The sequence below is a fragment of the Salminus brasiliensis genome, chromosome 11 (assembly GCF_030463535.1).
Source record: "Salminus brasiliensis chromosome 11, fSalBra1.hap2, whole genome shotgun sequence".
NCBI classification, from domain to species: domain Eukaryota; kingdom Metazoa; phylum Chordata; class Actinopteri; order Characiformes; family Bryconidae; genus Salminus; species Salminus brasiliensis.
Genome location: NC_132888.1, coordinates 40,207,214 through 40,217,737, shown reverse-complemented (window position 1 = coordinate 40,217,737; position 10,524 = coordinate 40,207,214). Strand labels below are relative to the sequence as shown.

General features: G+C 50.6%; 1 protein-coding gene across 2 annotated transcripts in view; it reads left to right on the top strand.

The window, feature by feature from the left end:
- The first annotated feature begins 209 nt into the window (after window positions 1–209).
- Window positions 210–10,524, top strand: part of LOC140565075 (arf-GAP with Rho-GAP domain, ANK repeat and PH domain-containing protein 1) — a 34,642-nt gene continuing 24,327 nt past the window's right edge. For both annotated transcript variants that reach the window (XM_072690874.1, XM_072690873.1), the window contains exons 1-11: window positions 210–293; window positions 599–687; window positions 775–887; window positions 1,201–1,365; window positions 2,204–2,273; window positions 2,381–2,501; window positions 3,510–3,700; window positions 4,012–4,118; window positions 4,401–4,600; window positions 5,590–5,675; window positions 5,777–5,959. In XM_072690874.1, the coding sequence (XP_072546975.1) occupies window positions 676–687; window positions 775–887; window positions 1,201–1,365; window positions 2,204–2,273; window positions 2,381–2,501; window positions 3,510–3,700; window positions 4,012–4,118; window positions 4,401–4,600; window positions 5,590–5,675; window positions 5,777–5,959 (1,248 nt within the window). In that variant the 5' untranslated portion in view covers window positions 210–293; window positions 599–675. The remainder of the gene's footprint in view (window positions 294–598; window positions 688–774; window positions 888–1,200; window positions 1,366–2,203; window positions 2,274–2,380; window positions 2,502–3,509; window positions 3,701–4,011; window positions 4,119–4,400; window positions 4,601–5,589; window positions 5,676–5,776; window positions 5,960–10,524) is intronic.

Genomic DNA, 10,524 nt, shown 5'->3' with positions numbered 1-10,524 from the left:
ACTTCCGATTAGTTGCTGCAGTTTCCTTGGTGCTTAAATTCCTCACCTTTTACGGTGATCCGCTCGTACCACCTCCCAGCTCAGGGGGCGTCTTGTGACTGGTGGAGTCTTGGTTAGTAGGTGGAAATAGAAAGGCTGTTCCAAAATTAACGTCCGTCCTTTCTCTCTTTCTCTTTCCTCCAGCTCCTCTCCAGTGGATGATCTCTCGGATTCGGATAGAGCTCCGGAAGTCCCACCCCGGCCCGAATCTCAGAGCCCCAAGAAAGGAGTTCCTTTACCCCCTCCTCAGAGCAGTGAGTCCACCATCCTAAAATAACCCTCATTTTAGAATATATAAATATACACATAGGGTTAGAAATGAAGTTCACCACAAGACAGCCTCAGAGCAGGTCGATACTACCACCACCATGTTTAACAGTTGGTACACAGTTCTAGGGATGAACCGCTAAACACCTTTTCTTCATCCAAGTGGTTCATCTGCGAACTTCAAGGTGTCTGCCCCCCCCCCAACCCACCTCCGTAGGCAGCGATGTTGGTCTGTGCCTCGGTGGTTCTTGGGTTGTTCCTGACCGTCCGAACCCCTTGTATGTTCCCGTAGGGCTGCTGGATTCCTCGGACAGTTCGGATGATGACGACTCGGGCAAGGCCGGACCCGGAAACGTTGACCTTTTAGACATGGCAGACAAGGTAAGCGTGGAGTGCAGACAGGAGCAGGGAGCGGGTGCAGGTTCAGGTTCTGCAGGCTCTCGGTTGACCGCTTGTTTTTTTAAACAGAGCACGTTCCTGCCGGTTCCCAGAGTGTCCAAAACCCGCTACAGCAGCCTGTGCAGTGACGATGAACTGCTGGAGGAGGACAGCGACCTCTGTTACGAGTCCATGCCGGAGAAGTGAGTGAGCTCTTGACCTTTTCGGCATTTGCACGAATTTGCCACTCGAAGCCAGTCATCTGCTTCTCTTCAAGCTAGCGCTAATGCTACATCTCCGGAGCTCAGCTCCCTTGGAGAAGCTGCATCGCTCCGAGAAAGCCAGGCCAGTTATGCTCTCTCAGGGTTTCAGCCACAGACGGCCGTGAACCTGGACCTCCTAGTGATCTAAGCTAGCGCTTAGACCGTTGCACCACCCGGCAGCCTCGTCCTTGTCACTCTCATAAACGCACGGCTTGCGTATTAACTCTTTTTTTTGTTTGTCCGTCTGTCTCAGGAGGGACGTGTGGATTGAGGACTACAGCTCGCTCCCCAGCTCACAGAACAGCGTCTACCTGCCAGTCACAGGACGGGTTTCAGCCCAGACCGCTAAAGCAGACTCCACCCCTCAGCTCACTCCAGTCATAAAGATGGGCTGGCTGGACAAGAACCCTCCGCAGGGGTACGTCCTGTTTGCGTCTTTTGTCTTGTTGCTGTCTTGTTGGTCTCCATATACATACATAGGTCAAAGACCAAGCTTAAGCCTGCATAGTCCAGTGCTAGTCCTAATCCCTGCCTAAGAACCCAGCCCTACATGTCCACAATGTTCTGAAATCGTATCATAAAGCAGGTAGAAGTCCTTTAACTCCAGACGTTCAAACATTGCTGTGAGGATCTGATTGCATTTAGCGAGATGGGTTGCACAGTTGGTTCTGCACAGTGTTTGACCTCTCAGCTTGACCTCCACACTCTGCAGTCGGGGTGATGGTCAGAGTGCCCGGCAGCTCTGGTCCCCAAAATTCTTCCCGCTTCGACCAGGGGTGCCCAGACTTTTGCACAGTATGTACGTGCGTGCTCGCGTCATGGTAAGCGGCTGTTTCTTGTGCTGACAAAAATAAGCCCAGGTCCCCAGACTGCAGAGACTGACCGCAGGCCCTGGGTGTGTGTATGTGCGAGTTCGTGCACATGCTGTGGTTTGAGATCTGAGAAGCAGATCTTTTTCTTTTTTTAACACCGTTGTCATGAGAACGCTGGGTTTCCTTCCCACACTCTTCTAACACACTGTCCACAACCAGGTCAGTCAGGGTCATGGTCAGTGCAGCTGAAGAATCCAAGGGTGGTCATAATGTTTTGAAATGACCGTGTATGTATAGGAGCTCTTCTAAGGCTTCACTCAAAGAACCACTCGGGTGTACTTCCCACAGTGTTCCAGCAGGAGGCACTGCTGTAACAGGGCTGGTCGGTGTGAGGCCGTACATAAAAGGCCAAGGCTCACCCTGTCTGGGCTTCTTTGTCTGCAGGTCACTGATCTATCAGCGGCGCTGGGTCAAGCTGGACGCTGATTACCTGAGATACTTCGACAACGATAAGGTTTGTGAGTGTGTGGAGTGTGTGGAGTGTCGCTGATCTGGGGGCATAAAATTCTCATATTTAGCAACTTTACGATTTTATTTTATTTATTTATTCATTTTTTTCAGGAGGTCTATTCAAAGCGGATCATACCGACCTCCTCCATCACGGGGGTGGCTAACGTGGGAGATCAGAAGTTTGAGGTGGTCACGCACAATCGGACCTTTCTTTTCCGAGCAGAGAGTGACTGTGAGTGCATACATTGTGTGTGTGTTTGCATAGACTGTGGCTCCATTAAAAAAAAAAAGTATTTGGACATTTGCGTGCTCCGTTCTTAGACCGTCGTGTTTTCATCGTCATTCTGCAGAGATCCCGGCGTTCCGGCCTGGTCGGGTTATTCGTTTCGTCAAAGCCAGGCTTTGGTATTTAACAATGAGGACGGTATTTCAACATTATGACGTGTCTGACGTGTCCGATCTCCTGTGTTTATCCAGTACGCGGCCAAATAAGCTCATTGACATGCGTATTTCAAACCCAATCAAATCAAATTCATTAGTGTAGCAGCTTTACAGAATCGGTGTGTTGCGGGGGAGGTAGGAGTGGATCAGACGCAGCAGTGCTGCTGGAGTGTTTAAACACTGTCTGTCTGTCCAATCACTGTCCAATCTCTATTACTAGACACTCCAGCCTAGCCGGTCCAGCTCGTAGATGAAGCTCTGATCTGTTGCTGCACGGTTGGTGATGGTCATCCTCCATCCTGATGGTCAGCTGGAACATGGCCTGTGCTGTGGTGTTTTTAAGCCTGCTAGCTAACGTTTCTAAGCCTAGCTAGCCGGCTACGAGTCCAAACCCAGCACTGGTCGCTTCGTCCACTTCGCTTCGCTCTCAGACAGCTGTTTTTATGGTCAGCGCTCGTGTCAGGTCAGCAGCTAGTCAGCAGCCGCTCTGGGCCGTCTGAGCTAGCCAAGCTAAAGTTAGCTTAGCGAGCGGCTACAAATCCAAAACCATGAGGGGAGAAAAACTGTTAAACGGCAGCGGTTCGATCATCACCGGTCACCAGACGCTCCAGTCGGCCTCGTCTAGACGCTGATGAGCTAAAATAAGCTAATGTTGCTAACTGTAGCGCTCTACAGGAGACGCAGGCCTCTTTTGCACTGATGATGTGGTGGCTTTCCCCAGTACGGTTAGCTAACCGCACTCGCGTGTGTGTGTGTGTGTGTGTGTGTGTGTGTGTGTGTGTGTGTGTGTGTGTGTTAGCCGAGAGGAATGAGTGGGTTTCAGTGCTGCAGGACATGACCGGTCCGGCTCGGGCGAGAGTGAGCAGCGAGTTGACTCTGAACCCCATGCTGACCTCTGAGATGAGGGGTTATCTGGAGCTGCGGGGGCTGCGCTCCAAACTCTACACCGTGGTCTGCGGCGACAAGGTCTTCCTCTACAAAAACACTGAGGTAAACAAGCTGGCCAAAAGTATGTAGACACTCCTACTTACTGCACGTAATGCCCGTTACTGTAGCACGTAGCCCTGCTAGAGCTGCCCTGACCAACCGTAAGTGCCGCTACTGTGAGACGACTGTAAAGCAGCAGAACCGTCAACATGTAGAACTTCGGAGTCCCACTTCCATATTCTCCAGACGGAGCCGTTGCGTTCAGCCTGGGGGGAGGGGTGTGAATATATACGGAGTCCCGACTGTGATGTAACAGTTTTGGAATTTTGGAATTGACCTGTTTTCCAGCTCATCGTTCCCTCTCTCTTTCTCAGGACTACAAGCTGGGCATTGGGATTACCTCCATAGACATGAATGTGGGCAACGTGAAAGACATGGACCGGAGAGCGTTCGACCTGACCACGCCCTACCGCATATTCAGGTCAGTCATCCGCCTGCCCATCTGTCTGTACGTCAGTCCATCCCTCCCATTCAGCCTATGTGATAGTGCCCGGTTTCGCCCGTACTTGGAAGTGGACCAAGTCCAGACCATGGTCAACAGGTGGAGAGGTGTTCTGGGCTTGTTTCCATGTAAAAAGTGTCACCGAAAATCGGGTGGAGCTCTTGCTGCCGTTTCGGCTAAAAGCTCGTAGATCAGCGCTAGAACGTGGTAAACGCGAGAACCGATAAGGAGAAGCTTTACACCTTTGCCCTCTCCTGGCAGTTTTATAGCGGAGACCGACCAGCTGAAGGAACAGTGGGTGGAGGCGATGCGTAACTCCATCGCGGAAGCGCTGTCCAATTACGAGGTCGCCGAGCAGATATGGGCGGAGCCAGCCAACCACAAATGTGCCGACTGTGGCGCCACCAAGCCCGAGTGGGCGGCCATCAATCTGTGCGTGGTCTTCTGCAAGCGCTGTGCAGGTAACCACAACACCCTACACCACCCGCACTCCAGCTACAGTAAAACCAACTACAACTCCCTACACCACCCACACTCCAGCTACACTAAAACCAACCACAACTCCCTACACCACCCACACTCCAGTAAAACCAACAGTAAAACCAACTACCTCCAACCTAACCACAACACCCTACACCACCCACACTCCAGCTACACTAAAACCAACTACCTCTAACCTAACCACAACACCCTACACCTCCCACACTCCAGCTACTGTAAAACCAACTACAACTCCCTACACCACCCACACTCCAGCTACACTAAAACCAACCACAACACCCTACACCTCCCACACTCCAGCTACTGTAAAACCAACTACACCATACACCACCCACACTCCAGCTACAGTAAAACCAACTACAACTCCCTACACCACCCGCACTCCAGCTACACTAAAACCAACCACAACACCCTACACCTCCCACACTCCAGCTACACTAAAACCAACTACCTCCAACCTAACCACAACACCCTACACCTCCCACACTCCAGCTACACTAAAACCAACTACCTCCAACCTAACCACAACACCCTACACCACCCACACTCCAGCTACTGTAAAACCAACTACAACACTCCACACCACCCACACTCCAGTAAAACCAACAGTAAAACCAACTACCTCCAACCTAACCACAACACCCTACACCACCCACACTCCAGCTACAGTAAAACCAACTACTGAACTTGCTACAACCTGACGGCAACAACACCCAACTACAACTACAACACCCATCTGACAAACACCCAACACACCACAGCCACAGTAAAAACAATTACCTTCCAGTCTAACTACATCACCCTAAACAACAAATAACAAACTCAAACAGGGCAACACCTCCACCCAACAAACTACAGCCTCAAAAACCAAACTAGCTGCAGCCGAACCAGCTAGCTCCATATTTGTGTGTGTGTGTGATGACCTTTCTCTTGCCTCTTCGTTCGCTAGGACAGCACCGTAGCCTCGGCCCCAGCATATCAAAAGTACGGAGTCTGAAAATGGACAAAAAAGTGTGGACGAATGATCTAATCCAGGTAAACGCTCTGCTCGTTATTTCGGAGCGACGTTTCTGACGCCGTCTGCTGTCGCTCTTCATCATTACGTTTTTTTTTTTTTTGTCTGTCTTCCCCGACAGCTGTTCCTGGCGCTAGGCAACGAGCGGGCCAATCAGTTCTGGGCGGCCAACGTCCCGCCCAGCGAGGCGCTGAGCACGTGCAGTAGCAGCGAGGAGAGGCGGCGCTTCATCACCGCCAAATACCGCGAGGGGAAATACCGCCGCTACCACCCGCTCTTCGGCAACCAGAAGGAGCTCAACAACGTAAGGCTTGCGTTTACGCCATCGCACATGCTAACACTCCATCACGCCTGTGCACCTGTAAGCAGCATTATGCGAGAAGGGAGTATATTGCTTGCTCCTGGGCTCCCCCTACTGTTGTGGAGAGCAGTTCATTCGCTTCTGCTCCACTGCAGTAAATACAAATCACACTTTGAGCCCCCCCTCGTGGACAGCCAGCCGTACTCTTGCTCCAGAAGCAGCATCTGAAGGTGGAGAAGCTCACGGGCAAGCTAACGCCCGCTAAGTCACCATGCTCCCGACACTGGGAGGGTGAAGGCAGACACGCCTCTTTAGCCTGAGCCGCTGTTGGGCTCAGTAGAAACCCATTGAGCCGGGTCCTCGATTCAGAGGAAGCCGATTCTCCACAGTAGACCTCAGACGAGCACTCTGAAGGTCAGCTAGCCTCGTCCGGCCTCGTCCGGCCCTGGAACGAACTGTTTATGGCCCGACTTGGCCCAAAAATACGGGGTGGATTGACATGTCAAAGGACCATCTGCAGGGAATGTACATCCTGCAGCGCCGAGCGCCTCCTCAGCTGGTCAAGCTGATGTGGTCGGAAACCAGAGCAGAAAGTGAACCGGGGTTAAAAGGTCCGAGCCTTCTCAGGGTCACTCGACTTTGGGCCGTCTGCAGAAGCTGCAGCAGAGCTGTCCGGGCAGTTGGAGAGAAGTGAGGGGCAGATTTTTACTTTTCGGACTGGAACTGTCCATCTCTGGACGCTGTTCGCTTTAGCTGGTTAGGGATGGCCGAGCTGACCACAGCCCAGTGTGCTGTGGGACTTTCTCCTCGGCCTGGCGCTGCTGTTTGCAGGCTTTGTTTTCCCCAGCTGACTCCTCCACCCGCCCCCCGCCCCCCCCTCCGGCCTCCCACTTTTCCCAGAATCTCTGCCTTTCTTTCTTTGCGGGACGCTCGGGTCAGCACTCTCTCTGACCACTGTACTGACTCGGTCCATCCCCGGAGAGGGGTTTTCCTCTTTCAGCGCCACAGCAGAGCTTTGAGAGAGAGATAAAAGGAAAAGAGAGAGAGATGAAAGTGAAAGAGAAAAATAAAAGAAAAGAAAAGATAGATGAAAAGAGAGAAAGATAAAAGGGAGAGAGAGAGAGGGAAGGAGAGAGAAAAAAAAAGGAGAGATGAATGAAAAAAGAGAGAGGGAGAGAGAAATAAAAGGGAAAGAGAGGAAAAGGTGAAAAGGAGAGATAAAAGAAAAGGGAAAATGGATAAAAAAAAGAGAGTGAGAGAGGGGGAGAGAGAGGGGGAGAGAGCTAGAGCTCCTTCCCTGCTGGTCTGTTGAACTAACAGTCTTGTGACCACGCCCCCCTTTTCCCCAGTGGGTGGAGTTTGGCTTTTAGTCCGTCCCGGTTCAGCATAGGCCCCTCCATACACACACACCCACACACACACTCTCTCGATGCCTTGAGTCTGACTGCTAGAGTGACTTTTTAAAGCACAGAACACACACACACACACACACACACACAGGAGACAGAACACACACTCACGCTGAGGAGAGATCACACTGGCAGGCTGGGGAGACCTTCATGGATGTAGTGGAGTAAAACTTCAGCACCACTCGGGTAAGACCAGCAGTGAGATTACAGTGGGGAAGTGTGTGTGTGTGTGTGTGTGTGTGTGTGTGTGTGTGTGAGTGAGAGAGAGTGAGAGTAAGAAACTCGGTTGACATTTGAAATGCTTCTCGGTTCCTATGCAGTTTTTTCTGTGTGTGTGTGTGTGTGTGTGTGTGTGTGCATATTGAGCTATCTCATTGAATCACAGCCAATATTTACCCAGCGAATAACATCAGTGTGTGAGAGAGAGATAGTGGCCGAGAGAGCTGCAGAGAAAACTGTAGAAGTGAAGGAGAGAGAGAAGGTGGCCGAGAGAGCTGCAGAGAAAACTGTAGAAGTGAAGGAGAGAGAGAGAGCTATTGAGATAATAGACGTAAAAAAGAGAGAGAGAGAGAGAGAGAGAGAGTGGGGGAGGGATGAGGGAATGGACGAGTGTCTCTCATTCTTTGTTTGGACGCTCAGTCTTACCTTTCTGAATGGACAGCATTGTCTCCCTGTGTGTGTGTGTGTGTGTGTGTGTGTGTGTGTGTGAGAGAGAGAGATTTTATGTTTGCTGTGATCCAGTTTACACAAACACCACTGTTGTTTTCATTCCTCTAGAACACACACACTCATACATGTGTGTGTGTCTGTGTGTGTGTGTGTGTGTGTGTGTGTGTGTGTGTGTGTAACACCTCATCTACAGTGTGTGTGTGTGTATAGTATGAGATCATTCTGAAGCATATGGATTCTCTCTGCACAATTGTTGTTGTTCACTCAACCATTCATTTCCTGTGTGTGTGTGTGTGTGTGTGTGTGTGTGTGTGTGTGTGTTAAACATGGTCCTAATCACTGTAAGCGATGCTCCTCTTTCATCTTGCTCTGCTGAAGGAGACGGAGAACGGTGTTTTTAGAGGACACACCCGTCACCCTGCCCTCCAACCTCCTGAAGCCGGTTGGAAGGAGTTGTGTAAGGGCCCAGGAACTCTTCGGTGTGTGTGTGTGTGTGTGTGTGTGTGTGTGTGTGTGTGTGTGTGTGTGTGTGGTATATTACGTTTCCGGGCTTCCTCCGTGATATCAGCCGCAGATGTCTGCAGTCGGGAGAGTGTTGCACTGCGAGAGAGGACACACACACACACACACACACACACACACACACACACACCGTGCAGGTCAGGTAGCTGTGGTGGCTGCAGTCCTCTTTTCTAGCCATTCCACAGCAGTGCAGTGAGGTTTAGCCTCTGTATGTGTGGTATGTGTATGTGCTGGGGGCAGTGAGCACAAACACACCCGGATATGCAGGCAGCCACCCAAGCAACCATCAAGCAAGGGTTGAGGTGCCTTGCCCCCCCGTCTATGTTACAGTCAACTTTCCAGTTCCAAGCCCGCTTCTCTTTTGAACCAACAACCTCCTGGTGCCAAGCTCACTTCTCTCTATCAAACCAGCAACCTTCCGGCGCCAAGCACGCTATTAAATCGAGCCAGAAAGCATGCTTATCAGTCGAATCAGCAACCTTTTGGTGTCAAGCACGCTTCTCTCTATCGAACCAGCAACCTTCCACTGCCAAGCACGCTTCTCAAACGATCCAACAACCTTCCGATGCCAAGCTCACTTCTATCTTTTAAACTAGCAACCTTCCATTTTTATCTTTATTGAACCAACAACCTTCCAGTGCTGAGCACGATTTTCAAACAAACCAGCAACCTTCCGGTGCCAAGTATGTTTATCTATATTGGACCAGCAACCTTCCGCCACCAAGCATACTTCTTAATCCAACCAGCAACCTTCTGGTGCCGAGCCCACTTCTCTCTATCGAACCAGCAACCTTCTGGTGCCGAGCCCACTTCTCTCTATCGAACCAGCAACCTTCTGGTGCCGAGCCCACTTCTCTCTATCGAACCAGCAACCTTCTGGTGCCGAGCCCACTTCTCTCTATCGAACCAGCAACCTTCTGGTGCCGAGCCCACTTCTCTCTATCGAACCAGCAGCCTTCTAATCTTCCTATTTGTGTTCCTGTATTTGAAGTTTCTTCGTCATCTAATCTCAGACTTCTCGTGCTCTGCAGATCTGAGACTGTGAGATGTGGTTCGCCTCATCTGAGGGTGGTTGTAATGTTTTGGCTGGTGTGTGTTGGGGTCAGTGGCTGTGGGATCGGGGGGAGTGGAACGGCGACAGTAATGTGTTGTATCGCTTCTATAGTTACTGGAGAGCTTCTGTTCATATGTGAGCCTGTGTGTGTGTGTGTGTGTGTGTGTGTGTGTGTGTGTGTGTGTGTGTGGGAGGCCTTTACAAGGAATGCTGTGTTTTACAGTGGTTATGTGTGTCATAGTTCCTCTTATAGGCTGTGTGTGTGTGTGTGTGTGTGTGTGTGTGTGTGTGTGTGTGCCTGCCTGTGCTTGTTTGCATTTTCCATGGCATGTTCACCGTCATAGCAAAGCACTTGCTACACACACACACACACACACACACAGAATCTGAGAAAAAATATTTTTCTTATTATTATTGGTCACTGGTGTTTAACTATATACACTATATGTCCAAAAGTTTGTGGACACCCCTTCTAATGAATGCATTCAGCTACTTTAATCTGCACCCATTGCTGACACAGATGTGCAAATGCACACACAGCTTGTCTGGTCCCTGTAGAGAAGAAGTACTGCCAATAGAATAGGACTCTCTGGAGCAGATCAACATCATGACCCTATTGGCTCCATGCTGCCTAATAATGCCAGGCGTGGACTAGAGGGGTATAAAGCCCCCCAGCATTGAGGAGCTGTGGAGCAGTGGAGGAACTGTGTTCTCTGGAATGATGGTGGAGGAGCTCCATCCAGTACTTTTAGGATGAGGTGGGGATGATGAGGTGGGGTGATGATCATCACCGCAATGCTCCTCCTCCACAATCTAGTAGAAAGTCTTCTTCTCTGGACAGTAGATACTCTAGACTTCAGATGAAATATTAAATGAGCAAGTGTCCCAATACTTTTGTCCGTGTAGTGTATTTT